This window comes from Mizuhopecten yessoensis, unplaced genomic scaffold (assembly GCF_002113885.1).
Source record: "Mizuhopecten yessoensis strain PY_sf001 unplaced genomic scaffold, ASM211388v2 scaffold716339, whole genome shotgun sequence".
In the NCBI taxonomy this organism is placed as follows: domain Eukaryota; kingdom Metazoa; phylum Mollusca; class Bivalvia; order Pectinida; family Pectinidae; genus Mizuhopecten; species Mizuhopecten yessoensis.
This window is the reverse complement of record NW_018480067.1, coordinates 278,249-304,458: the sequence shown is the minus strand read 5'-3', so window position 1 is coordinate 304,458 and position 26,210 is coordinate 278,249. Positions and strand designations below refer to the sequence as shown.

Below are 26,210 nucleotides of genomic sequence, written 5' to 3'. Positions count from 1 at the left end.
TTTTTGAGGTAGATAATGCTTTGTCTTGTGAGGTACTCTTTGAGGTTGATAATGCTTTGTCTTGTAATGTACTTTTTGAGGTTGATAATGCTTTGTCCTTTAAGGTCCTTTTTGAGGTAGATAAAGCTATGTCTTGTAAGGTACTTTTTGAGGTAGATAATGCTTTGTCTTGTAAGGTGCTTTTTGAGGTTGATAATGCTTTGACCTTTAAGGTACTTTTTGAGGTAGATAATGCTTTGTCTTGTAAGGGACTTTTTGAGGCTGATAATGCTTTGTCTTGTAAGGTACTTTTTGAGGTAGATAATGCTATGTCATGTAAGGTACTTTTTGAGGTTGATAACGCTTTGTCTTGTTGTAATGTCCTATTTGAAGTACAATCCTATGATGTTATTCCAAAAAGGGAAATATAGGTAGTATATGACTAGGTATTTATACAGTGAAGTTTAGAGGTTAATGGGTCAGCAGGAAATCCATGGAAAAGCGATGATGGTAACATTGAAGTATGACATATTAATGAGGATATGAATTTTTAGGTAGTTTGAACTTTAGAGATGATATTGAGGCTATGGGCTTGTAGATGGCTTGCACTTTGGAGATGATATCGAGGCTATGACCTAGTAGATGGCTTGACCTTTGGAGATGGTATGGAGACTATGACCTACATGTAGTTGATGGCTTGAACTTTGGATATGATATTGAGGCTATGACCTACATGTAGTTGATGGCTTGAACTTTGGAGATGATATTGAGGCTTTGGGCTTGTAGATGGCTTAAACTTTGGAGATGACATTGAGGCTATGACCTAGTAGATGGCTAACATTTTGGAGATGATATTGAGGATATAACCTTGTAGATGGCTTGAACTTTGGAGATAATATTGAGGCTATGACCTAGGTGATGGCTTAAACTTTGGAGATGATATTGAGGGTATATGACCTATTAGATGGCTTAAACTTTGGAGATGATATTGAGGGTATATGACCTAGTAGATGGCTTAAACTTTGGAGATGATATTGAGGATATGACCTAGTTAATTGCTTAAACTTTGGATATGATATTGAGGCTATGACCTAGTAGATGGCTTGAACTTTGGAGATAGTATTGAGGCTATGACCTAGTAGATGGCTTGAACTTTGGAGTTGATATTGAGGCTATGACCTAGTTGATGGCTTGAACTTCAGAGATGATACAGAGGTATTGAGATTGTGACCTTGTAAATGATATAAGAATTCGACTTTGATATTGATACTGAGACAGTGACCTTGTAGTTGATTTTGAGGGTCAGACATTGGAGATAATATTGAGGCTGTGGACATTTTAACTCATTCACCCCTACATATCTAAACTGGACTTGCCCAGTCTAAGATGTGGTAGGGTTCAAATGTGACTTTAGGGGATAATGGGTTATTGATGTACAGGCAGAAACTTTGGAGATAAGATTGAGAATATGACCTTGTAGATGATATAGAAGTTTAAACGTCGGGGTGATATAGAGGCCTAGGCCTTGTAGATGATAAAGGAGCTCAAACTTTGGAGGTGATATTGAGAATCTGACCTTGGAAAAAAAGGGTTGCACTTCAGAAATGATGTTGAGGGTTATGACCTTGAGGTTGATATAAAGGCTCAAACTTTGGAATTGATATTGAGGCTGTGACCTTGTAGATGAACAAGTGGGTTAGACTTCGGAGATGATATTGAGGCTATGACCTTGAATAGGATATAGGCTCAGATTAAGGAGAAGAAATTGTGGCAATTACCTTGTAATTGAAAAAGAGTGTCAAACTTAGGAGATGATATTGAAGCCATGACCTTGAAGATGCTACAGTCTCAGACTAAGGAAATGATACTGAGGCTATGGCCTTGAAGATGCTATTAAGGCCTAGAGTTTGGAGATGTTTTGAGGCTGGGAGATATAAGTCTGTTCCTTTTCCGCCTTGTGAAGTTATCCATTGTAACTAAAGAGAGGCAGTGTTCCATTGTCTAGTCACAGTGTGATTTAATGGCCGGTCTGGTGTTCTGGACTGTGTATGGATCAAACAGGAAGACACAGAGGAACACCATATACCTACAATAGTATCTCTTGATTGGCCATCACATCTGGGGATATTATACCATACACATATATTTATGGGGAGCCATCACATCTGGGGATATTATCCCATACACATATATTTATGGGGAGCCATCACACCTGGGGAAATTATACCATACAAATATATTTATGGGGAGCCATCACATCTGAGGATATTATACCATACAAATATATTTCTGGTGAGCCATCACATCTGTGGATATTATACCATACAAATATATTTCTGGTGAGCCATCACATCTGTGGATATTATACCATACAAATATATTTCTGGTGAGCCATCACATCTGTGGATATTATACCATACAAATATATTTCTGGTGAGCCATCACATCTGTGGATATTATCCCATACACATATATTTCTGGGGAGCCATCACACCTGGGGATATTATACCATACAAATATATTTCTGGGGAGCCATCACACGACCTGGGGATATTATACTATACAAATATATTTCTGGGGAGCCATCACATCTGTGGATATTATACCATACACATATATTTCTGGGGAGCCATCACATCTGGGGATATTATACCATACACATATATTTCTGGGGAGCCATCACACGACCTGGGGATATTATACTATACAAATATATTTATGGGGAGCCATCACATCTGTGGATATTATACCATACACATATATTTCTGGGGAGCCATCACACCTGGGGATATTATACCATACAAATTTATCTCCTGAGAAACCATCACATCTGTGGATATTATACCATACACATATATTTCTGGGGAGCCATCACCCCTGGGGATATTATAAAATACGAATTTGGGGAGCCATCGCACCTGGGGATGTTAAACAAAACAAAATTATTTCCTGAGGAGCCATCACAACAGAGAATATTATATTATACAACACACTTGGGGATATTATACAATGCTAAATATCTCCTGAGCTATCACACCAAAGGATACTATACAATACAAATTGATCTCCTGAGGAATTATCACACTGTCTCCTGTGGAACCATCACACCTGTGGAACTACAGGTAATAAATACCCTAGGAGAAGCATACACACCATGGAATATCATACACAGAAATATATCTCAGCCATCACACCAGAGAACACTACATAGGCTATTTCACATATACATGTGTATCCTGTGCAGTCAGTGCATGAGAGGATATTACACATATACATGTATCTTTGTCATAGCTGATCACACCAGGGGATACTTTATACTTATAAGTGTGTTTCTAGAGTAGCAGCTACTTCCTGGCTTATGATAAATTGATATATTTGCGAAATTTACTTGTTAAGGGAGTAGATGATCTTGAGCGAAATTGAAGGAATTTAAATTTTGTTTTCCAACTGTTTCAGTTCAATGGACTGTATGTTTCAAGAAACCTGAATATCTTCCAATTTTGCTATAATATATAACCAATTCAATAGACCTTTGTTTCCATATCTTATCAGGGTATTTATATACACATCCCACAATGCATCATATAAGTCATAAACAGATGGCCTAGTTACAATCTTGGCCTTTATGGTTTTCTTCAAGGGTATATCATTGTTTCTGCTTGATGCCTGGCATGTTCAAGGGGTTCCTTAAGATAGCAATGATTTAATTTTGCCATGTGAGAGAAATCTGAGATATTATAGCTATTTATGGTTGACAAGCTATGGAATTCAGCACCATCCTATGTTCACATTAATTTACAGATAATGCTTTAAATGGGATAAGCTTTGATAACCTACATGCTGCCTTGACACATTTGTGTACATGGCCATCATTAAGTTTTAAGGCTGTAATTTTTCTACCTTGCTATGACTGTCTGTACCTTCATTTCAAAAGAGTTCGACTTATAATGAAACCTGCATAATGTGTTTTTTGGATGATGATGTGGACTTTGTTAATTATTTTGATGATGAAGTTGTGATTTCTGAATCTGATAATGACAGATCTATGAAAATAACCTTGTGTATGGCAAAGTTATTCAGGAGCCGATGGGGATGGGATGGGGGGTTGAGGGAGCCTCGTTTTGACTGCTACATAGCTGTAGATGTTTCTATCTTTCTTCGAAAAAATAATTGAAATGTTAATGATTGAAAATTACTATGTAATATTTACCTTGCCTGGCCTGGGATAGGTATTTGGTGGAATGGAGAGAAATATATATTCCCTGCAGGTATAAGACATTTTCCTGGTAATTTTTGATAGATGGGTATGTATGACGCAGTAAAGGTTTTAGTTTCTACCTATATCTATTTGCTCAAGATGTTGTTTTAACATCATTTATAGGAGCTCCAGAAGTGTTTGTAGGCCTGCAGTGTTAATCTACTTGTTGCAAATCACACATTTTTCATTCAATTTAGGTCGATCATGCCATTTGAATCACGAACGTGAGGTGTAACTTTCCATGTTTCTTTTAATTCCAGACTTTACAAGGACTACTTCTGGGAGGCGGGCATGGACTCTGGGACTGACGTTATGTACCATTGGTCACTCCTATCAATGAGTGGTGGGCCCAACATCACTGGTCCATCTTATGGTGTCCTGGACAAGGTAACTGACCTTCTGTTAAATGTTCAATGTTAACTTATTCACCCCTACATATCTAAACTGGACTTGCCCTGTCTTTGATTTGGTAAGGTTTAAATGTGACTTTAGGGGTGAATGGGTTAAAGTTACAATGTTCAGTTTTGAGTTGTCTATCGATTACGTAGGATAAAACCTGTGTTTGTAAACCATAACAAAATTTCCGATATTAAGGATCCCTGTACCACTGCCAAAAACTGTCACTATGCATTTGAAACTGTTTTTCTGACATGAATATAACTTTGAATTAATTTCTGAAAAGAAAACCATACCTTGCAGAACTTTTATGAAAAGTAACAAAGTTGAAATAAACAGAACATAAAATCAACAATAGTGTTATGAGTTTAAAAGAAGTCAGCAAAGCTGGACTGGTATTCGAACCCAGGACCTTACGTCGTTACAGTGTTGCTATAACCGACTGAGCTACCTGGACAAAACTGTGTTACAGTTATATCCAAAACGAAATTAAGGGAAGGTTACTGTATATACGAAAAAACAGTGGGACAGGGTTCTTTAAAAGTTTATATTTACTATACATCTCAACTTTCCTTGTTAATGATTTGTAATGATGGTGTTGTATTTTCTAAAATCACAAAAAAAAAAAAAATTGGGAGTGGGGGGGAAGGAGAAGAATTGGAAAAGGCATGAATGCATTAAGACCAATTCATTTGATTTGATCTTCAATGGTTGAAATATTTCTGACTGATGTGAACATTCTTCATCTTTAGAATAAATATTATGATAGTAAGGAAGAGCAACCATTGATGTCAAAAGAGTATCTTCATCAAAAGTAAGAGTGTTTTATATGTGATCACTAGACGACTCAAGTTACCACTGACTTGTGTTACCTGGGGGGATGAGAGACTTGCTTACAGAAATGTGATATTATACACATTTAGGGGATTACCTGATGTAATGGGGAAAGAATTTACGAGGTCACCAGGGGTCAGACATAACAGGTGACCATTATGACCTCGACTACAGGGGATCATATTTATAAGATGATACAGGTGTTCTTAGATGATGAATCAGAGGAATACAATTTATTTGGGCCCTTTAGGTGGATAAGGTTACTACAAACTACAGCTAGCTTACTTATCCCTCTCAATTTGGTTCCTCAAAGTTTAGCTTACCTGGCCAAAAGAGCTATGGGAGTTTATGACATGGAACTCGATTCCTTGTCTGCCCTTCTGTAGACAACTTTTTCTTAAAAGACTACATCAGTCTAAATTAGCTGAAGGAATAATTCACTAAATTTGGCATGGAGTATATGTCGTGGCAGAGGGGAGGGCCCGATAGGGGAAATAAGGTAAAAACTTTTCAATTTCTTTTCCAGTCCTCGTAAGTGAATTTTAACAAAATTGATGCATTGCATTACCAAGTTTGCTATTTTTCAAGCTTTAAAATACAAAGATGACCACATGGAACTGTTAACGTGTTGAGATATTTTTCGCCTCTTTTCAATATCCATCAGGCAAAAAATTGATTATTTTACAAATGGTCCTAACAAGTGTTTTTCAATTTTAAAATATATCCACCTTTATTTTGTAATTTTAGCTCATCACAATAGACCAAGGAGAACCGATATAAATTTTAAAAGCAGATATTTATTTACGAAATATTTTTATAAAAGTGAGGTGAAGATTTAAACAATGCTGATCAATGTCTTTGAATGTTTGATTGCTATAAACTTATCATTCAATACAAACATTTTGATGACTATAAGAATTTACATAATTTTCTATGTTTATGACACAGCATTCTGAAGCATCATTTACAATTCCATGATAGTCCTTTCCTTGCAATTTGCAGATAAATTGGTAAATTTACTTATTTTAAATATAGTCTCAAATGAAAAAAAAAAATTAGTCTTGTGTGTATTTCTAGGGGATGGCTGAGAGTTTGTATACTGTATTAACATGAATATAAGATAGATATTTTGTTCATCGTTTCAATAACTTTAAAAACAATTTGTGTGGCAAAAGGGAAGTATATAAATATGTTTTTTGGTCAGCCAAAAATGATTAGATAGAGATGAAGAGTTATTTTTGTCTTCAAATAGGTTTGAATATCAAAAAAATATTAAATATTAAGAAATATAAATAAAAAAAAATAAAAAAATCACCTACAAACATTACATATAGTAGCTGATTTAAAAAATTATAATTTCAAATATTCAGTCCATCAATATTGAGAGCTTTTGTTAAAAATTCTATTGTTCTGAAAAAAAACCCACCAAAAACCCGGAAGAAATAAATCTTAGCTGGCGTATGTTTTCAGATGTTAACCCACCAATTTTCTTGCTAGAGGAAATCACAGTGATGCATGTTTGGTTCTATAGTGTAATTACACTTGTCTGCAGTTGTCTAATGCTGTGAGGCAGATCTTCTAAGGAAATAATGCGTTGATATATAATACATTTATGGTATCGTCTGCAGTAGTCAGGTTAAGTAAGATTGATGCTTCTGACAAAACGGGGAAATTTTGTTTCTATTTTTTTTTAAATATTGAATGTGTTTTTTGTGCAGCATTATCTGTAATGCAGTACAGTTGAACTGATATTCCTACCTGTCGCTCCCTCTGTAATTTTTTAATATTTTTTTCTCTCATTATTCATCAATTTCCCCATAGTAACAGTGCGTGGTTGTCATGGGCTATAGTACGCATCCAAATTAGGTGGAGATAATTACTAAGTGCGCGGACAAATTATATGATGTAATCCATCATGGCCGCCATTGTGTGTTGGAGATGACGGGTATGGGACAGAAAACCAGTGTAGCATGCGCCCGGCCATGATTATGGCGACCGTCTGCGGAGCCGAGGATGATAGGAGGACTGATTCGTATTACTGTCTGATGAATGGATAAGGCTTGCTGACACATTTGCAGGTCTTTTTTAGGAATTTAATAACAGGGTATTATACTACAGGTTGCTGATACAAAATTAAAAAAAAGATTGTAAAAACCCAGTTGAGGCATTGGTAGAGGTATGAGGATTTAGCTTTCATGTGGGGTTACAGAAGTATATTGATGTCTTTTGTATTCCTGGCTTAGTTTGGCATCTTTTGATTCAATCAATTTTGCAATATTGTGGTCTTGTCACAATCAGTTTTAGAGTTTTGCAAGTATACAGAATTCGATTATCAATTCTGATATTTTATAATCAATGTCAGATAAAGTATTTTGAGTTATTTTGGGGATGACATATTTAGTATCTTTTTTTGTTGAAAATATTAACTCATTCACTTCTGAAATTTCAGAATGAACTATTCTAACCTTTGATTTGGAAGAGTTAAAATGTGTCATCAGGGGTGAATGAGTTAAATGTCAAAATGGATTTTCTGAAATTTTGTTTTTACTTATTATATATGAAGATTTTGCCTTTTCATTGAATTACCAGAAGAAGATGAATTTTTGAGGATACTTTTAACAATTTACTTTATAACTATTTGTCTAGTGCTACTAAATTTAAATATGCATTTTAATACACAACAGGCCTCACAAAAATGACTCTTGTTTATCCAGGCTTAACTCATTCACCCCTGAAATTTTATAACAAACTATTCCAACCTTAGAATTGGAAGAGTTCAAATGTGTCTTCAGGGGTGAATGAGTATCCATACCATACATAGTCATGTAAACTTGAAAATTAGTTATTGAATAATTGATTACACAATTTGATAAAAACCTGATAGATGTTGGAATATATAGCATTAGAGTGTCATTTTTTTTTATTTAAACATTCTCCATACTGGGGACTGTATGCTAACCTTTAACGGCAGTTGCTTATTCGATGTTGGATTTATTAAACGCGACTAGAGGCAAATACAGGTGATGAGTATAATGATATTATGCGACGACAGTGGTATCATAATTGAGTCTTTTAAAGGATGGATGTAGTAATTTAAAAATGAAGTAATAATTATATAAAATTGTAGACCTTAAATAGAAATGTTTCTGCTAACTTTTATGATCATGAACAAGCATTGATGTTGGTTGTATTTTTGTACTTTTCAGTATCGGCGTCAGTTTGACGTGCCAGGAATGTACAATCTTGTTGTCGCAGCCCGCAACAATGTCAGCCAATCACAGGCCAGTTTACTTATCACCGTGTTGTACCCTGTAACCAGGGTGACAGTTCAGACACGTCCAATCCCACTGGGCCACACAAGCTACATCAACATCACTGTAACAGGAGCAGACACCTTTAACGTCCAAGTGGATTTTGGGGACAACACATCGACAGAGGTATCAACGTTGCAATACAATTCTAACATATTCAGGTTGTCGGAAATCAGTTTCATTGTCATGACCTCTCACCTTTATACAATCAAGAGTACATACAAGGTCAGCGTCAATGTTTCAAACCAAGTGTCGTCGTTGGAGGAATCTGGAATTGTGTTGGTGGGAGAACCAATCACAGGCGTAAAACTGCACACAAATTCACCAGCCCTGGTACAGGTGGCAGAATGGGTCGTTGTCACGGCAACGGTTGCCACTGGAGATGACCTCACGTTTGAATGGGATTTCTCCGATGAAGTTTATGAGCCGAGCCAATACCTGAAAGTTGTAAGGTAGGTTTGAGACCTATTATCTTGTTTGTACATGATCATTACCCATACCTGCCAACATTTTGAGAAATTTCTGGTGGGGGGACTTAGCATGCTCCGAATTAAAAGTATAAATAAAATGTGTGTTTGTATACTCTGGGTAAAATAACACCCTGAAATGGAATCTTTTGAGCTGTTCTTTCAGACAATATTATCACATCTTGGAAAATAAGAATAATTTAGCGAATTCACTAGTTGAAAATGATCAATTTTAGGGTCCAAATTCGGGAGTCTCCTTCCTAAATAAGTAAAGTTGGCAGGTATGATAACCTTCATGTGTGTTTCTTTGATAAACTAACAAATACTAACTTTGTTGTAAGCAGGATGTTTGTTTCAGATGTCACCCAAACATAATCCATAAAGAAATAAAGTGAAAGGAAAAACAAACATCTACAAGTGAAAACTGTTATAATAGCTATTGGGTTTTCACTGTTCCAGATTACCTTGAAATCATTTTCAATTTCAGGTTAAAAATAATTAGCATTCATAACACATAAAATCACTTGAATGATAAGGTGGCTGAATTTGAAGGAATTTGTAAAAATTAAATAAGTTAAAACTCCCTAGTGAGCACCCCTATATTACTTGAAAGAAGAGGTGGGATCAGTGTAGAATACCGACACTGGACTCTTGTGCCTTTTGTTTAGTGTTTTTATTTAACGCTGACAAGACCTTGACTAAAATGCAGCCTGGATCCTGTTTGCATTTCAGCTTTTTACCAGAATGTTTTCATGCAGGTCCCACTTTCTGTGAATATCATTTGACTAATTACGAGGTGACATGGGGAATACTTTCCATTCCAAAATCACCCAGGTTTTTGTAAAATAATGTGATGGTGATCAAATTAAAACGAAAATTAAGATAAAATTTATATCTAAATGATGGTAGTTTTCTTTTATTAACTTTACAAAGTCAGGAAATTTTGTCGTTAACTTTTCAATATGAGAGAAACATTTCAGATGTTTTTGCACATCATAACCTTGCAAAGAATCATGGCAAGTCTCAGTAAATTTGTTAAGTATTGATCTCTAAAATACAAAGGTTATTTCAAAAACAGAAATGTTTGAGGGATTTCCAGTAGGCAATTTGGCACACTGTCAGTCATATTGAATGTAGGGAAACTTAAACTCAGAATAAATCTGTTGTTGACACTTCAATATGCCTACAAAACAAGGAGTTTGATGGATTATATATATAATTGTAACCAGGAGGGATGCACAAAGCTATAACAGTGACGTGGAACTATGTACAGCTATACACTACTAGTTCACTGATGTAATGTAGGAGAAATGTCCTGTTGAGTCTAGCAGAAAGACAAAGAACTAAGTCCTTTCCCCAGTAGGCTATGATGATTGACTGTCAGTGATCACTAGCCTACCACTTGGTTGCGGGATCGAGGTCTATGTGCACAGCCACAATTTTCTGGCTGCAGATCAGTGTTTTTTCTCCAGGTAGTACGTTTTTTCTCCAATACCAAAACCTGACGTGTCCTTAAATGACCAAAGCTGTTAATGGGACATAAAACACAAACAAACCAAACCCATCTTTACCCAGCCTTTCCTGTATCCATGCTTTTGTTTAATTATCTCAGGAAATGTAACTAAAATAATTGTCTTTAGATCCATTTGGGACTTGTGCACCAATATCAAATACAACAATTCACGTCAGTAATGGATAGGGCTCTTGTTTGACCTTGGCCCCTTTTGGCGATCTAATTGATGCCATGTAATTTTGACCTTGGTCATATTGGCTGACAATTTTGTGTTGTGTCAAGGTTAACTAATATGTAATGACCATGGTCAAAAATGAAGTGAAGCCTTCAAGTTTGACCATAAATGGTCACTTTGGTTGTGACCTTGTCATTTAGGACACACATTACAGTTTTGACCTTGGTCATATTGATTGGCCTTATCACATATGACTTTTACTATTGAACCAAGATTATATTTGACCATGCATATAACCACTTAATCTGGTTGTTCTCATCATAAAATACTTGCACCATTGGACCAAGGTCATTTTTGACCTTATCTCTTGTGTTAATTGTTCTTTTCATGTATGACTTTTGTCATTTTTGACCATTGCCACTTTGGTTGTTCCATTGAACCAAGGTAATTTTTAACCTTTGCCTATTTGGTTGTCCTGGTCATGCTGCCCCAATGTCAAATACAGTGACCATGTACAGACATCTATGTACTGAGACCATCTTAATGCCTTTGGTCAGTCTGACAAAGGGTAATTTTAAACTTGAAGCGACCGGTCGGACACCGCCTTATAATAGCTCAAGGAAATACCGATGTGCTATATATGGTATCAACGAGGCTCATACACAAGTGCCAGGAAACAGCCTCAGTGATTATTAACATGTTATAGATTCTCTCTATTGAAATCAATGGAATATGGTGAAGCGCAGACTTTAGTGCTAATCTATTCAGCTCCAATTGACAGCTCAGCAAAACAAAAATCCTTAAAGACGAGAAAAAAATGGAATTTGAAAAAAATGAGAATCTCTAATCAAAACATGCACAAATGGAAAATTCCGCGCAATATCTCTAAATGCCATTTCAGTAGATGATTATATCAAATTGATAGTGAAAGGAATTGAAAAAATTGGGAGATGAAAAACTATTAGGTGTAAAAATTATTGGAACTGCCAGAATGCCGGTTAAATTGCTAGTGATTAGAAACTGGGGGAGTATTTGTGGAATTTCAATCAAGGTTGGGTTACTATAAAACTAGAAATTGAAGACGAGGGTAATAACAGAGGGATTTTGTATTTAAGGTTTTTGAGGTTTCGTGAGGGTTCGATGACAGGATTTGTGAATACCTCGGGGACACAAACTAGTATGGAAATGATTGGAAACAGAGACAGGTCGGAGAAAGTGTTGAAAAGGAGGTTGATCAGAGAATTCGGGAGTAATGGGATTTTGTATCATAATAAGGCATCACTGCGGTCCTGCGGGATTGTAGGCATCACAGAATGGAAGTGGGAGGATGGAAATATGATATAATGAGGATCTAAATTATATAAGCTATCAAATTATACTGTCACTGTATGGGAGAGTGTAACATTGGGAGTAACTCATTTGTAACAGTCACTTTGTGGGATGTTGTACTGTGGAAATGTAATAGAATGAGGATATATATATTAAGTTTTTGTGAGTTTTGAAATGTAACAAAATGGAGATTTTTATATATAAAGTATTTGCAATCAGGAGGATATCAAATAATGAGGTTATCACAAAATAGGACAGTGCACTATAGAATAACTTGCATTATCACAGGATTGGACAGACTCTAGGAATGTATAACATAGTCTACATGTGATTATCACAGGATTGGACAGACTCTAGTAATGTATAACATAGTCTACATGTGATTACACAGGATTGGACAGACTCTAGGAATGTATAACATAGTCTACATGTGATTATCACAGGATGGAACAGACTCTAGGAATGTATAACATAGTCTACATGTGACTATCACAGGATGGAACAGAAGAAATGAAAATGTGTTGACGTGAGGAAATAAAAAAAACTATCACATTATAATGTCTATGGTGACAAAAGTATGGGAAAGTATATCAAATATCATTTGTGGTATATCTTTGTGGTATATCTTTTCATCTGGTAGGACCTTTTATAGACATAAGATTCAATTTGGAACTTCAAATATTCACCATCACAGGGTGGGACAGACATTAAGGAAATATAACATGATGGTGGTTCTACATATTAACGATCACCGGATGGGACTCTAAACATGGAGGTCTTTACATATTAATGATCACAGGATGGGACAGACATTAAGGAGGTAAAACATGGTGGTGGTTCTACATATTAATGATCACCGGAGGGGACTCTAAACATGGAGGTCTTTACATATTAACGATCACCGGATGGGACTCTAAACATGGAGGTCTTTACATATTAACGATCACAGGATGGGACAGACATTAAGGAGGTAAAACATGATGGTGGTTCTACATATTAACGATCACCGGATGGGACTCTAAACTTGGAGGTCTTTACATATTAATGATCACAGGATGGGACTCTAAACATGGAGGTCTTTACATATTAATGATCACAGGATGGGACATAGATTGGCCAACGTCTCTAGAATATTAAATAATAAAGAGAAAAAATTAACTCACTTGGATGTCTAATTCTAGAGTTCCTAAGTTCTAAACTAGGGGGAGATAAGCTAGTAGTAAAATGCAGTCAAGAAATTCTTCATAAAAACTTAGGGGCTGGTGGCCAGTCTAGATGGGACACTAAAAATGGAATTTTGTACTTATTAGCTATCACAGGGTGGACGGACACGACAGATTTATGATAGGATGGAGATCGATGTAAGTTTTCAGAATGAGACACGATGGAGGGATGTCATGTCATGTATTTGATACTTTGAAATATGCACGTGATGAGGATGTATACATGCCTAAAGGGGAACAGGATTTGGTCATTCAAATCAGATTTGGGAAATCCGTTTTTTTGTAAAAAGGAAAAAGTAATATATATATATGTTATGCTGGAACAAAAGGATTTTTTGTGGTAGTGTATATTTTGGCCTTATGTATAAAGTTTCAACATCCGCCTTGTAATTTTATTTTTTTGTGCGTAATGCGTCTACACTTAAGGGGGAATAACTACAAGTACTTTGTCATATGGCGTGGTAAAATAACTACAAGTACTTTGTCATATGGCGTGGTAAATGTGTAGAGTGTCTATTGCCAGAAGACTACTTTAGCAGCGTTATAAACTACAGGTAGATCATCATCAGACCTTATGTATCGGGTTCTCGGGAGCTCAGGCATTGTACACGATGGATGACTCAATCAGGATGGAGGATCAGGCCAAGCTGATATTTTAGATCTACTGATGACTTGCTAAAGACAGATGATTGTCTCTGGTCCATAAGCTGATCGTAATCGCGCCCTATCCTCTCCCCCTGGCCATGATGGATTGCCGTATCTGAGCTAAGCGGATATGTAATTACATAGCTCATCAACCTATTGCTAATGGCCATTTTTCAATTATTTACACCCTGTCAAATCGTGACAGTCTATTCAGAATACAAGTATGTTTTTTGTTTTTTTTGTGAACTCCTTAAAACTAACCATATTACACCCATACATAGAGGAGACTGCAGCCGGTCGGGGTTGTGTAAGCTAGGAGTGATTAATGTTAGGAAAGTATTATAGCCTGCACCATGGAATGTTCCATATGTTTAACATGTACACTTGGAAATGGACACTTGACGATATTAAGGATTTTTTTGTGCAAAATAGTTCAGAGAAACATTTACAGAGGTATTTAATTGCTTTTGTATTATTTTCTAACATTTTGTGAGTTTAAACCTGGTGTAGATGTCTGATAAAGCTCATCTGGTGTTTAGGTTACATATACGCACAGTTAGTTTCGATTATCATACAGCTGGGTAAAACATTAACTGTAAGCATCTTTGACACGTCTTTAAATAGAAGCATATATATACTCATAAACAGATTGATATACATATGTTTAGGTTTCTTCATATTTTCAATATATTATTGTAGATGTGACAAAATTAACTCATGATGTAATATCAATCTTTTGATATTTCTTAAATTATCATTTTATCCTTTGATTATTTTTTTATTTTTTTATTTATTAGCTTTACGAAAATATTTTCTGTTTCTGTTGATTTTTAATATAAATTGTTTTCTTAAATATTAAAATAAAAATTGTAAGGTGTGTAATGTAGAATCGAATTTCTGTACAATGTATCAGTATTTTCTTTATAAATATTAAGATATTATAAAAGCTGCAGGTTTATTCAATTAATTTGTTTTGATATTAACAAACAATGATGGGAGACTCTTGTGAACATCACTTATTACAAAAGTTCAAAAAGGCACTTATAACTTAACAGATGTAGTCTAGGGGCACATCGCTGAGGGATATGGCCACTAATGACCTGTACCTGTTTTGTGTTGACAGCGAAGGAAACAACAGCACAGCTAACTACTCCTTCTCTATGGCTGGTCAGTATGACGTCAGTGTCCGAGTCTCCAATCAGCTGTATACCCAGCCCTTCATTGTTCAGCTGGACTTCCAGTTCCACGTGATGGAAGTGGTCAGTCAGCTGACCGTTGAGATCTACGAGAAGATTACAGGGTCGCCACTGCAGGGTTCTGCCCCCAACCTGTCCACCCCAGAGGTCCGCTTCCTGTCAAAGTGAGTGTCATATAGTTTGTGTACTGTGTAGCGCTTACGTTAAAAAAGTGACGTTATATTTTTGTGTTTTGGAACACTGTGCAAACTAAAACTAAGATATGACTTTTAATTTATTGTAAAGCGGTAGCCCATATGATGCTACATTCGTAATTTATTGTAAAGCGGTAGCCAATATGATGCTACATTCGTAATTTATTGTAAAGCGGTAGCCCATATGATGCTACATTCATAATTTATTGTAAAGCGGTAGCCCATATAAGATGCTACATTCGTAATTTATTGTAAAGCGGTAGCCCATATATGATGCTACATTCGTAATTTATTGTAAAGCGGTAGCCCATATGATGCTATATTTGTAATTTATTGTAAAGCGGTAGCCCATATAAGATGCTACATTCATAATTTATTGTAAAGCGGTAGCCCATATATGATGATACATTCATAATTTATTTACAGACAAAAAATAATCCTATTTCAAACCAATATCATTAACACATTGTAACATGTAGATATAGCGTAAACTTACATTATGGTAACCATGGCAACTAATTGGATATACTTTATTCAATCAGGTGCGGAGGCTCGGATGTGACCTTTGAGTTTAATTTTGGTGATGGTGTTACAAAGCAGGTGTCGGGTATACTTCACCAGTATGTCAACATCATGATGGCTACGTCTTCTCACCGGTATACAAAAGGTATTCAGCTCTTATATTCTCACATTAAATCCACATTGGCATTCTTACATTTAACCCACATTGACATTCTAACATTTAACCCACGTTGACATTCTCACATTAAGCCAACACTGACATTCTCACATTTTGCCCACACTGACATTCTCACATTTAATCCATGTTGACATTCTCACAAATAGCCTACACTGACATTTTCGCATTTATCTCACACTGACATTTTCACATTTAATCTATGTAGACATTCTCACAATTTAACCGACACTGACATTCTCACAATTTTACCCACACTGACATTCTCACATTTAACCCACACCGACATTTTCACATTTAATCCATGTTGACATTCTCACATTTAACCCACAATATCACAATGAGACTCACATTTAACTGATGCTTGCACTTTCACATTTGAACCATACTGAGGCAGTCTCTCATTAAACCATGCTGACAATTTTGTATTTTAAGCCAAGGCACTCTCACATTTAACCATTGCCCATTTACACTGTTACACAATCTAGCCCTTTTATTCTTGGAAGATGGCTCATATCTATTTAGTGCTCACTTAAGTAGGTCTCCTTAAAAACATGTATTTGACAGAAGACTGTTCTTCAAATGATGTCCATAATTTTGCTGTCACACCATTATTCATTTTGTAATCACTTCATTGATGTGGGCCTTAAAATGTGTTACAATATCATATAATTACATGTGGAAACAGGATTTTGTTCTTTCAGAGGGAGTGTACTATGTAATAGCATATATAATAGTCAGGAACAGCCTAATTGCGATATTAAATTTTAACAATATCTGTTTCAGAGGGAGTGTACAATGTAAGTGTAACAGCCAGGAACAGCCTGTCTGAGATGACGTCATACCTCGCCTTGCCTTTCTATGTACAGCTGCCCACTCAAGGGCTCCAGCTGCACCCAGAGATGATTCGGACTCCATTTGGGGAGGAAACCACCTTCAGAGCTAGTGTCACCGGGGGAACTAACTTCACCTTCGACTGGAAGTTTGGGGATCAGTCTGACATAGTCAATGATGCAGGTTTGTGTGTTACCAAATTTTTTGCATTTCATTATGTGATAATTGAAATAGGGACAAAAATACAAAAGCATTGTGGAAATTAGCAAAAATAAACACCATAAAAAAGACATTGTTTGCATAAGATAGCTTTTTTTTACCTGAAATTGTCCATGTTGTGTTACAGGCCCCATAGTGACGCACGAGTATACACAGGTTGGCAGATACAAGGTCACGGTCATCGCAAAGAATGATGTGTCACAGCTCACTAAGACGGCTGAAGTCCAGGTTCTACACAGACTCCAAAGTAAGTGTCTCGACCAGTGTCAAGGTGACATGTCGCATACATCTACTGAAAGGTCATGTTTCATACAAATGTCAAGGTCATTTCCTGCTTGCACATATATCAAGGTCACGGCAAGTTCAGCTATGCATGAACTTTATTCAGGGCTATGTATAGCATCAACTTTCAGGTCACTTCTGTTACTCAAATTTAGTGTTGTGTTAAAAATCAGTATATTTGAAATATTGTCATTATCTAGTTTAAAAACCTAATTAATAATAAAAACTTTTTTTTTTTAAATTGAGAAAGATTGTGTTTAACTGTGCTGTTATACATCTTGCACATGCTTATTTAGTGTCCTTGCCCTAAACAAATGTAACAATTTTCAGCTTTTGTTCAATCTCATAAAACTTCTATGAATCTCATTTAATAAAAAAGCAATTGTTACACTTCTTGGAGATTTACATTTACACTGGAAAGGATGCAACACTGCTGATTACACGAGCCTTGAATTCGCAGACAATGCCCTGAGTATAGGTAGTGTAACGTATTGATGGTTCCGTGTTATGGGACAGTATATTGAATCCCCTTCCCCTGCCTTCATTTTCTGTTGGACACCAGACGATGTAAACATCGGTACATAACCCATCCGAGGAAACCCTGCCATGCAATTACCAACACATTTGATGAATACACCTTCCTTTGTTATGTACGAGCTGTGCCCGACTTGGTAATTAGTCTGTCCGTCTCGTGCCCGACATGTGTACCAGTCGGTCCAGAGGCGAGAACCCACAGATACAACTTCCCATAATCCATGTCCAACATGTCAGCCGACCCTGAATAGGCCTTATTCAGTAGCCAACCATGTAGACTTTACCTAGCGCAATTATGTTTACTCTACCAACCTTTATAAATTGTTTTTGATAAAGATGTAACCTTGGGTTTTACAACATCAATCAAAATCTGAGATTCTATTAACCGATAAAATATCAATTTGTAATACTTGACATTTCCGGGAGAAGAAGTGACTTGAAATAATGTTTGTTATGGTATATAGATAACGAGATACATAAATCTTGGTTTTATGTAAGATAAAAACAGTCTGTATTTTATACAAATACCTAAATTGCTGTTTCCACTTAAAAGCATCTATATCAGAAAATGAAAATAGAGGTTCAAGTGACAGGTGACTGTATATAAAGTATCTTATCTTATTGTAATTGAGACTATTTTTCACTCGTTATCTAACCCATATCCTTGTTAAGGAAATGCTTTTACAAAATAATAACTAGTTAACTGCTGACAGTGGGGTTCTAACCTACAGTGTTCCAGTCATTAATCCAATCTACAGTCCTCTGTATTGACGTTCCTTTAACTTTATTTGGGATTAAATGGTATTGGATAATTGCATTACGTGAATTACAAGTCCCCTAGCAGTACTATATACTGCAGGGAACTCTGTTCAATTTAAAGTATGTTAGTCTTGGGTCCATCAGTCTATCAGCCGATGTATTACTTGTCCTGGGCATATATGATATACTTTTCCACCTACAATTGCCAAATTGTGTATGCTAGTCCTTCTTAGAATGTTGGTGCTTTGTTTGTACAAAATTGGGACTATATATAGTGCCCCATTAAATAGAATTATGACCCTTTGTTCAATGTTTGTCACTTTAAGGGCATATCTCCTATAAAAGGTCGCCTTCTATTGACAAATTTTATATATGAGTACATTTTAGGACGGTAAACTATCCTTTACTCTGAAATTGAGTCTCCTTCCTCAAAAATATACACAGTTATGGCCCTTTGTTCAATGTTTGTCACTTCCAGGGTATATATCCTATACTTAGTCACCTATTATTGACAAATTTTAAAGGTGAGTTCATTTTCAGATGGTCGACTATTGTGTACTTAAACTGGGCCCTCTTTGCCTTAAAAAAATATACAGAGTTATGACCCTTTTTTATTCCAAAGACTGTCCAAAGGTAGGAAACTAAGTATGGATTGCTTGCAACAGTCAGCCTTGCTCAAAATTTTGTTAGATATCTAATATTTCTTCTTTGTTTTCAGGGGTGAACTTGATGCTCTCAAAAAAAGTTGTTGCAACCTATGAAGAGGTGAAATACAGCGCTGAAACCTTTCCAGAAAATGCAGATGTCGGTTATTTTGAGTGGAACTTCGGAGTTCAGGAAAAGCCAAAGCAGTCTTATGATCCATTCAAGACCCACATGTACACCATACCTAGCAAGTGAGAATTTAGTCCCTAAATTTATCTATTGAATAGTTCAATAGTAAACAGAGTATATAGTATAATGGTGGACATTATCTTTTTTCCTCTCGTTTGCCAAAGGATATCTTTTATCTATCCAAATAATACAGTAATTGTCAAATAAAATATTGATCTTTTTAATGACAACATTTATTTACCACATTGCCTGCTGTTTAATGTAATTATCTCCCCCCTATATTCATTCAGTAGTTATGCGTTACTTACTCATTTTGAGCCCACTCTTGTAATTTTGTAGTTTATTATCTATTTCCAAACGGTTACATCTTGGCATTATCAACTTCATCTAACTTCATTCTTTCATATGAAAATTGTGTGTGAATTCTATAACATTTTAATTCTTGAAACGTTGCTGTCTAACTGAATAACATTACTGAAAACAGTGGCCACTTCCAGGTACTGAAAACAGTGGCCACTTCCAGGTACTGAAAACAGTGGCCACTTCCAGGTACTGAAAACAATTCCCTTCAAAAAATTGAAAAGTGTGGGTAGTGATTTAATGCTATTATATTTAGAAAACGAGTACTTTTGATCTCTAAGTAAGCTTAGGTGCTATTTATGTCTGCAATGGCAGATAGTTGATCGACATGGGCAGAGATGAGAGCCAACAGCAGGCAAAGTGTTCAATTGTTTTTCAATTTTAAGGAATTATTTTAACTGATTTTTTTGTTTCATCGTTTCAGATATACTGTTACAGTGTCTGCTCATAATTCTATAAGTCACGTAGAATCGGAACCGGTCTATATCCATGTCCAATCACCGGTCAGCGAGTACCTCGAGATACGATACGATCCAAAAAAGAAGCACCATATTGTGGAGGAGAACAGCTCCTTCTCCGTCTACCACTTCAGTGGTAGCGACCTATACTATACGTGGGACTTCGGAGATGGAACCAGAAACAAAACCACAAAGTCCAAAACTATGAGCCATAACTATACCAGGTTAGTCCAATATCAATCAGGATAAAAAGAATTCTACCAGAATAGATAACAAATCTGTACCAGGCTAGATATACTCAAACCTGCTTGAGAGACTACCTCTATTAAGCCACCACCTGTGTTAAGAGATTACTTTTAAACCTCCCCATTGCAGTTATTGACATGTTAACTGAACCTGTATTAAGAGACCACCTGTGTTAAGAGACCACTTTTGAAAGTATCCATTGCAGTTATTTTCGTAAATTGAACCTGTATTAAGAGACTACCTGTGTTAAGAGACCACTTTATTGGTTAGACAAATATCTATGACTATTGGTCTCCAGATCAAACCAAATTTCATGTTCTAATTACCAGCATAAAACACTTAAAATATCAAGCTATCCACTTATTGAATTTTAGGTGAAAGTAATTTATAGAGACAAAATTATTTTGTGGATTGATAAATTTAATTACGCATCTTTCTTAAATACATTGTGTATATAAGGCAAACAACATTAAAGACACTGATCATGTTGTGTTTTCAGTGTGGGCGAGTATGTCATTCGAGTATGGGCAGAGAACATGCTGAGTATGACGTCGGCCAGTGATAACGTATTTGTACTCCGAAAGAAGTGTGTCAAACCAGAGTTAGTCATACATGGAGAATTCACTAAAGGGGAGAGCGTGTCTGTAAGTATACGACTACCTTATACATACTGTAATGTTTTTCTTATGTAAAGTCAACGTATATGGGATAAATATGTTTTCGATATTTTTCTGTGAAAAAGGCTGGGGCAGTTTGTATATAAAATACTCTAGTTACTAACAGTGGTTTAAAAATATGATTTTAATGCTCCATATTGGGATAGAAAACAGACATGATACATGTTGACTTGTCTAAGGCATCTCGTGTAGTTATCACAAATACGTGGATGAGACTATTTCTGTATGAAGTGGTCGAATATGATGGAGACTTGATAATATTATGAATGGACAGTAAATGTATCATTTTAGCTTATTCACCCCTACATTTTTAAACTGGACTTGACTTTTCTTTGATGTGGAAAGGTTCAAATTGGTCACTTTTGTTAGAAAAGAGTTTTGTCAAAAATAGTGAACTGCCAAGTCTAGTGCTATGGTATTCATGTTTGGCTTCCAATTCTAACTCATTCACCCCTGAAATTTCATAATGAACTATTCCAACCTTTAAATTGGAAGGGTTCAAATGTGTATTCAGGAGTAAATGAGTTAACTGATCACCTGACAGGAAGATGAAACAGGACATCATTTAATTTAGTTTTGTGATTCAATATCAGTGACACAAAGATCATTAATTATGTGTTGTAAAGTGTGAATAGAAAAAGGCCAAGCTTCTACGAAAATCTCCACTTCAAGTCAAACTCATTCTTTTAATTGGGATTACTGGTGATATGTCATTTTTTTGTTTCAACCGGTCATGAATCATCAATTTATCAAATCTATCAACAGATCCATGTGCTTCGTTCCAAAGAGTTATACGTAGAAGTCGAGCTGAAGAATGTCGACTGTGACGTCACTAATGCCACAGCATATCGGTGGGCATTTTATAACGCCTCGTCAGGACGTGAAGTGGAGCTGGATACCTTAGATGATGACGTACTACGAAAGAAAATGTTGAGGATACCAGCTAGAATTTTACCATACGGAACCTATGATCTTAAAGTCACGGTGAGTTAATGGTTGTTGCCTGCATACCTTGTCGTTAGTGTCTGATATTGTTAATTTCTTCCCGATCGTCTGCATTGTATGTTCGACTATTTATAAATCCCAGTAAAATCTATATACAGGGATGTGGTTAACAGGAAGTATTTAAACTTTACATTCTTATCATAATTGGTACTTAACCTTACGACACGGATACACTCGTGTATAACTGTGTGTACTGTTCACATATCTGTCTCTACCAACTTCCTTGTTTGGAAGGTGTTATTACATTGATGCTTTGATTATCCTATCGACTTTGTCTGTCTGTCTGTGTCTGTCTGTCCTACTAATATTGCAGAGCTGTCTGTGTCTGTGTCTATCCTGCTTATATTAAACATCTGTCTGTCTGTCTGCATGTCTGTCATATTACATGTTTGTTTTGAGCTTTCTGTCTGTCTCTGTCTGTCCGTCTGTCCTTCTAACATTGCAGAGTAGTTTGTCTGTCGTATTACGTGTTTGTTTTGAGCTGTCTGTCTGTCTCCGTCTGTCCGTCTGTCCTTCTGTCCTTCTAACATTGCAGAGTAGTTTGTCTGTCATATTACATGTTTGTTTTGAGCTGTCTGTCTGTCTCTGTCTATCCGTCTGTCCTTCTAACATTGCAGAATAGTTTGTCTGTCGTATTGCATGTTTGTTTTGAGCTGTCTGTCTGTCTGTCTGTCTGTCTGTCCTTCTAACATTACAGAGTAGATTGTCTGTGATATTGCATGTTTGTTTTGAGCTGTCTGTCTGTCTGTCTGTCTCCGTCTGTCCTTCTAACATTGCAGAGTAATTTGTCTGTCTCTGTCTGTCCGTCTGTCCTTCTAACATTGCAGAATAGTTTGTCTGTCTCTGTCTGTCTGTCTGTCCTTCTAACATTGCAGAGTAATTTGTCTGTATCTGTCTGTCCGTCTGTCCTTCTAACATTGCATAATAGTTTGTCTGTCGTATTGCATGTTTGTTTTGAGCTGTCTGTCTGTCTCTGTCTGTCTGTCCTTCTAACATTACAAAGTAGCTTGTCTGTGATATTGCAGGTTTGTTTTGAGCTGTCTGTCTCTGTCTGTCCATCTGTCCTTCTAACATTGCAGAATAGTTTGTCTGTCATATTACGTTTGTTTTGAACTGTCTGTCTGTCTCTGTCTGTCCGTCTGTCCTTCTAACATTGCAGAATAGTTTGTCTGTCTCTGTCTGTCTGTCTGTCCTTCTAACATTGCAGAGTAGTTTGTCTGTCTCTGTCTGTCCTTCTGTCCTTCTAACATTGCAGAATAGTTTGTCTGTCATTTTACGTTTGTTTTGAACTGTCTGTCTGTCTCTGGCTGTCCGTCTGTCCTTCTAACACTGCAGAATAGTTTGTCTGTCATATTACGTTTGTTTTGTACTGTCTGTCTGTCCCTGTCTGTCCGTCTGTCCTTATAACATTGCAGAATAGTTTCTCTGTCATATTACGTTTGTTTTGAGCTGTCTGTCTGTCTCTGTCTGTCCGTCTGTCCTAACATTACAGATTAGCTTGTCTGTGGTATTGCATGTTTGTTTTGAGCTGTCTGTCTGTCTCTGTCTGTCCGTCTGTCCTTCTAACATTGCAGAGTAGTTTGTCTGTCGTATTACATGCTTGTTTTGTACAATAGTAGCATCATTCCATTTAACTCCTTGTCAATATTGTTATAGGCCTGTCAAATTTAATTCGACAGGCGTATTATGGTATAGCGTTTGCGTCTGTTCGTCCAGTTAAAATTTAGGTGCAAGTTTCTTCAGTGGTCTACAGTTTAGTCAGATCATGTGTTATTGTCCTAATTTTTGGCATGGATGTTCATGTGGGGTCTAACAAGGACAATATGGATTTGATTTAAACGAACAAAAAATCATTGGATAGGGTCAGACAGGCGTATTATACATCCGTTTGCGTTTGCGTTTACATACCTACCTACAATACATCAGCACAACCAAACACATATAATACATACCTACTTCCACTACATCAGTACATACCAACCTCCAATACATCAGCACATCCAAACACATATAATACATTCCTACCTCCAATACAGCAGTACAACCAAACAAATACAGTACATACCTACCTACAATACATCAGAACAACCAAACACATACAGTAAATACCTACCCCAATACTTCAGTACAACCAAACAAATACAGTACATACCTACCGCCAATACCTCAGTACATACCTACATCCAATACATCAGTATATACCTACTTCCAATACAGCAGTACATACCTACCCCCAATACATCAGTACCTACCTACTTCCAATACATCGGTACAACCAAACACATACAGTACATGCCTACCTACAATACATCAGAACAACCAAACACATACAGTACATGCCTACCTACAATACATCAGCACATACCTACTTCCACTACATCAGTACATACCTACTTCAAATACATCAGTACATCCTTACCTCCAATACATCAGGACATACCTACCTCCAATCCATCAGTACATACCTTCCTCCAATACATCAGTGCATACCTACTTCCAAAACATCAGTACATACCAACCTCCAATACATCAGTACATACCTACTTCCAATACATCAGTACAACCAAACACATACAGTACATACCTACCCCAATACATCAGTACAACCAAACACATACAGTACATACCTACCTACAATACATCAGCACAACCAAACACATATAATACATACCTACCTCCAATACAACAGTACATACATACCTCCAATACATCAGTACATACCTACTTCCAATACATCAGTACATACCTACCTCCAATACATCAGAACATACCTACCTCCAATACATCAGTACATCCCTACCTCCAATACATCAGTACATACTTACCTCCAATACATCAGTACATACCTACCTCCAATACGTTAGTACATACCTACCTCTAATACATCAGTACAACCAAACACATACAGTACATACCTACCCCAATACATCAGCACAACCAAACACATATATACTTTTCAGATACAAACTACCAGGTAGTGAGCGACCAATTAGCTTGATCGATGACACTTCCCCAGTGTTTCCCCTACTGTTATAGAGTACATGGACTACCTTACAGATCTTTAACCAAGCCTGTACAAGTATAGACCCTGCCGAAGCAGACATGCCTGGCGTGCCGTAACTCGGCCAGGAACGCGTTGTCAAGTTTCACAAACCATCTTACTGCTGCCTTATTTCTCGCATCGTGTGCTGCCCAATTTAACAGGCTTCTGTGTGTGGCACAGTTTGTTAAAATTGAAAATCAATATCAACATTAAATCAACAGAAATTGTGTGATTGATCGCCCGCATTAGACTGATGTTATTTTTATGTTTTGTTGAAATTAAGTGTTAAAATTTAAATGGAGTTTGATGCTGTAGGGACTGTGTATCAGTGTGCCATTCTCATGTACGTTCGATGTGCTAGTGTGATTTATTTGGATTTCGAGACGGGAGCTGGTGAGCTAATATCAGACAGAATTTTGACATGTTTTGGGTTAGTTATAATGAGCTTGTCATAATTGTCCATACATATGTTCATCAATTCCAAAGGGAGTCAAGTTAAACAGTGTTTCCTTAGTATTGAAACATTTGGTAAAGATAAAATGATGTTGGTGAATGAAGCGAAGAGATATTAGCATGATTGGATAATACATTAAAAATCATTAAGGACACATCTTCAGTTCTATTTTTTTTTTATCAAAATCTTGTAAAATATCTGAAATATTCACACACAAGGAAGTTCCACTATTCATTTTCCTTGAAATAAATATAATGTGCATCAAGTATAAAAATCATAAATTTTTGA

General features: G+C 36.3%; 1 protein-coding gene across 4 annotated transcripts in view; it reads left to right on the top strand.

The window, feature by feature from the left end:
- Positions 1 to 26,210, top strand: part of LOC110443309 — a 365,314-nt gene that overhangs the window by 204,288 nt on the left and 134,816 nt on the right. For all 4 annotated transcript variants that reach the window (XM_021487458.1, XM_021487457.1, XM_021487459.1 and 1 more), the window contains 10 exons: positions 4,498 to 4,624; positions 8,674 to 9,230; positions 15,254 to 15,490; positions 16,063 to 16,187; positions 17,004 to 17,234; positions 17,398 to 17,517; positions 19,564 to 19,741; positions 20,464 to 20,721; positions 21,243 to 21,387; positions 22,186 to 22,404. In XM_021487458.1, coding sequence (XP_021343133.1) covers positions 4,498 to 4,624; positions 8,674 to 9,230; positions 15,254 to 15,490; positions 16,063 to 16,187; positions 17,004 to 17,234; positions 17,398 to 17,517; positions 19,564 to 19,741; positions 20,464 to 20,721; positions 21,243 to 21,387; positions 22,186 to 22,404 — 2,197 coding nt within the window. The remainder of the gene's footprint in view (positions 1 to 4,497; positions 4,625 to 8,673; positions 9,231 to 15,253; positions 15,491 to 16,062; positions 16,188 to 17,003; positions 17,235 to 17,397; positions 17,518 to 19,563; positions 19,742 to 20,463; positions 20,722 to 21,242; positions 21,388 to 22,185; positions 22,405 to 26,210) is intronic.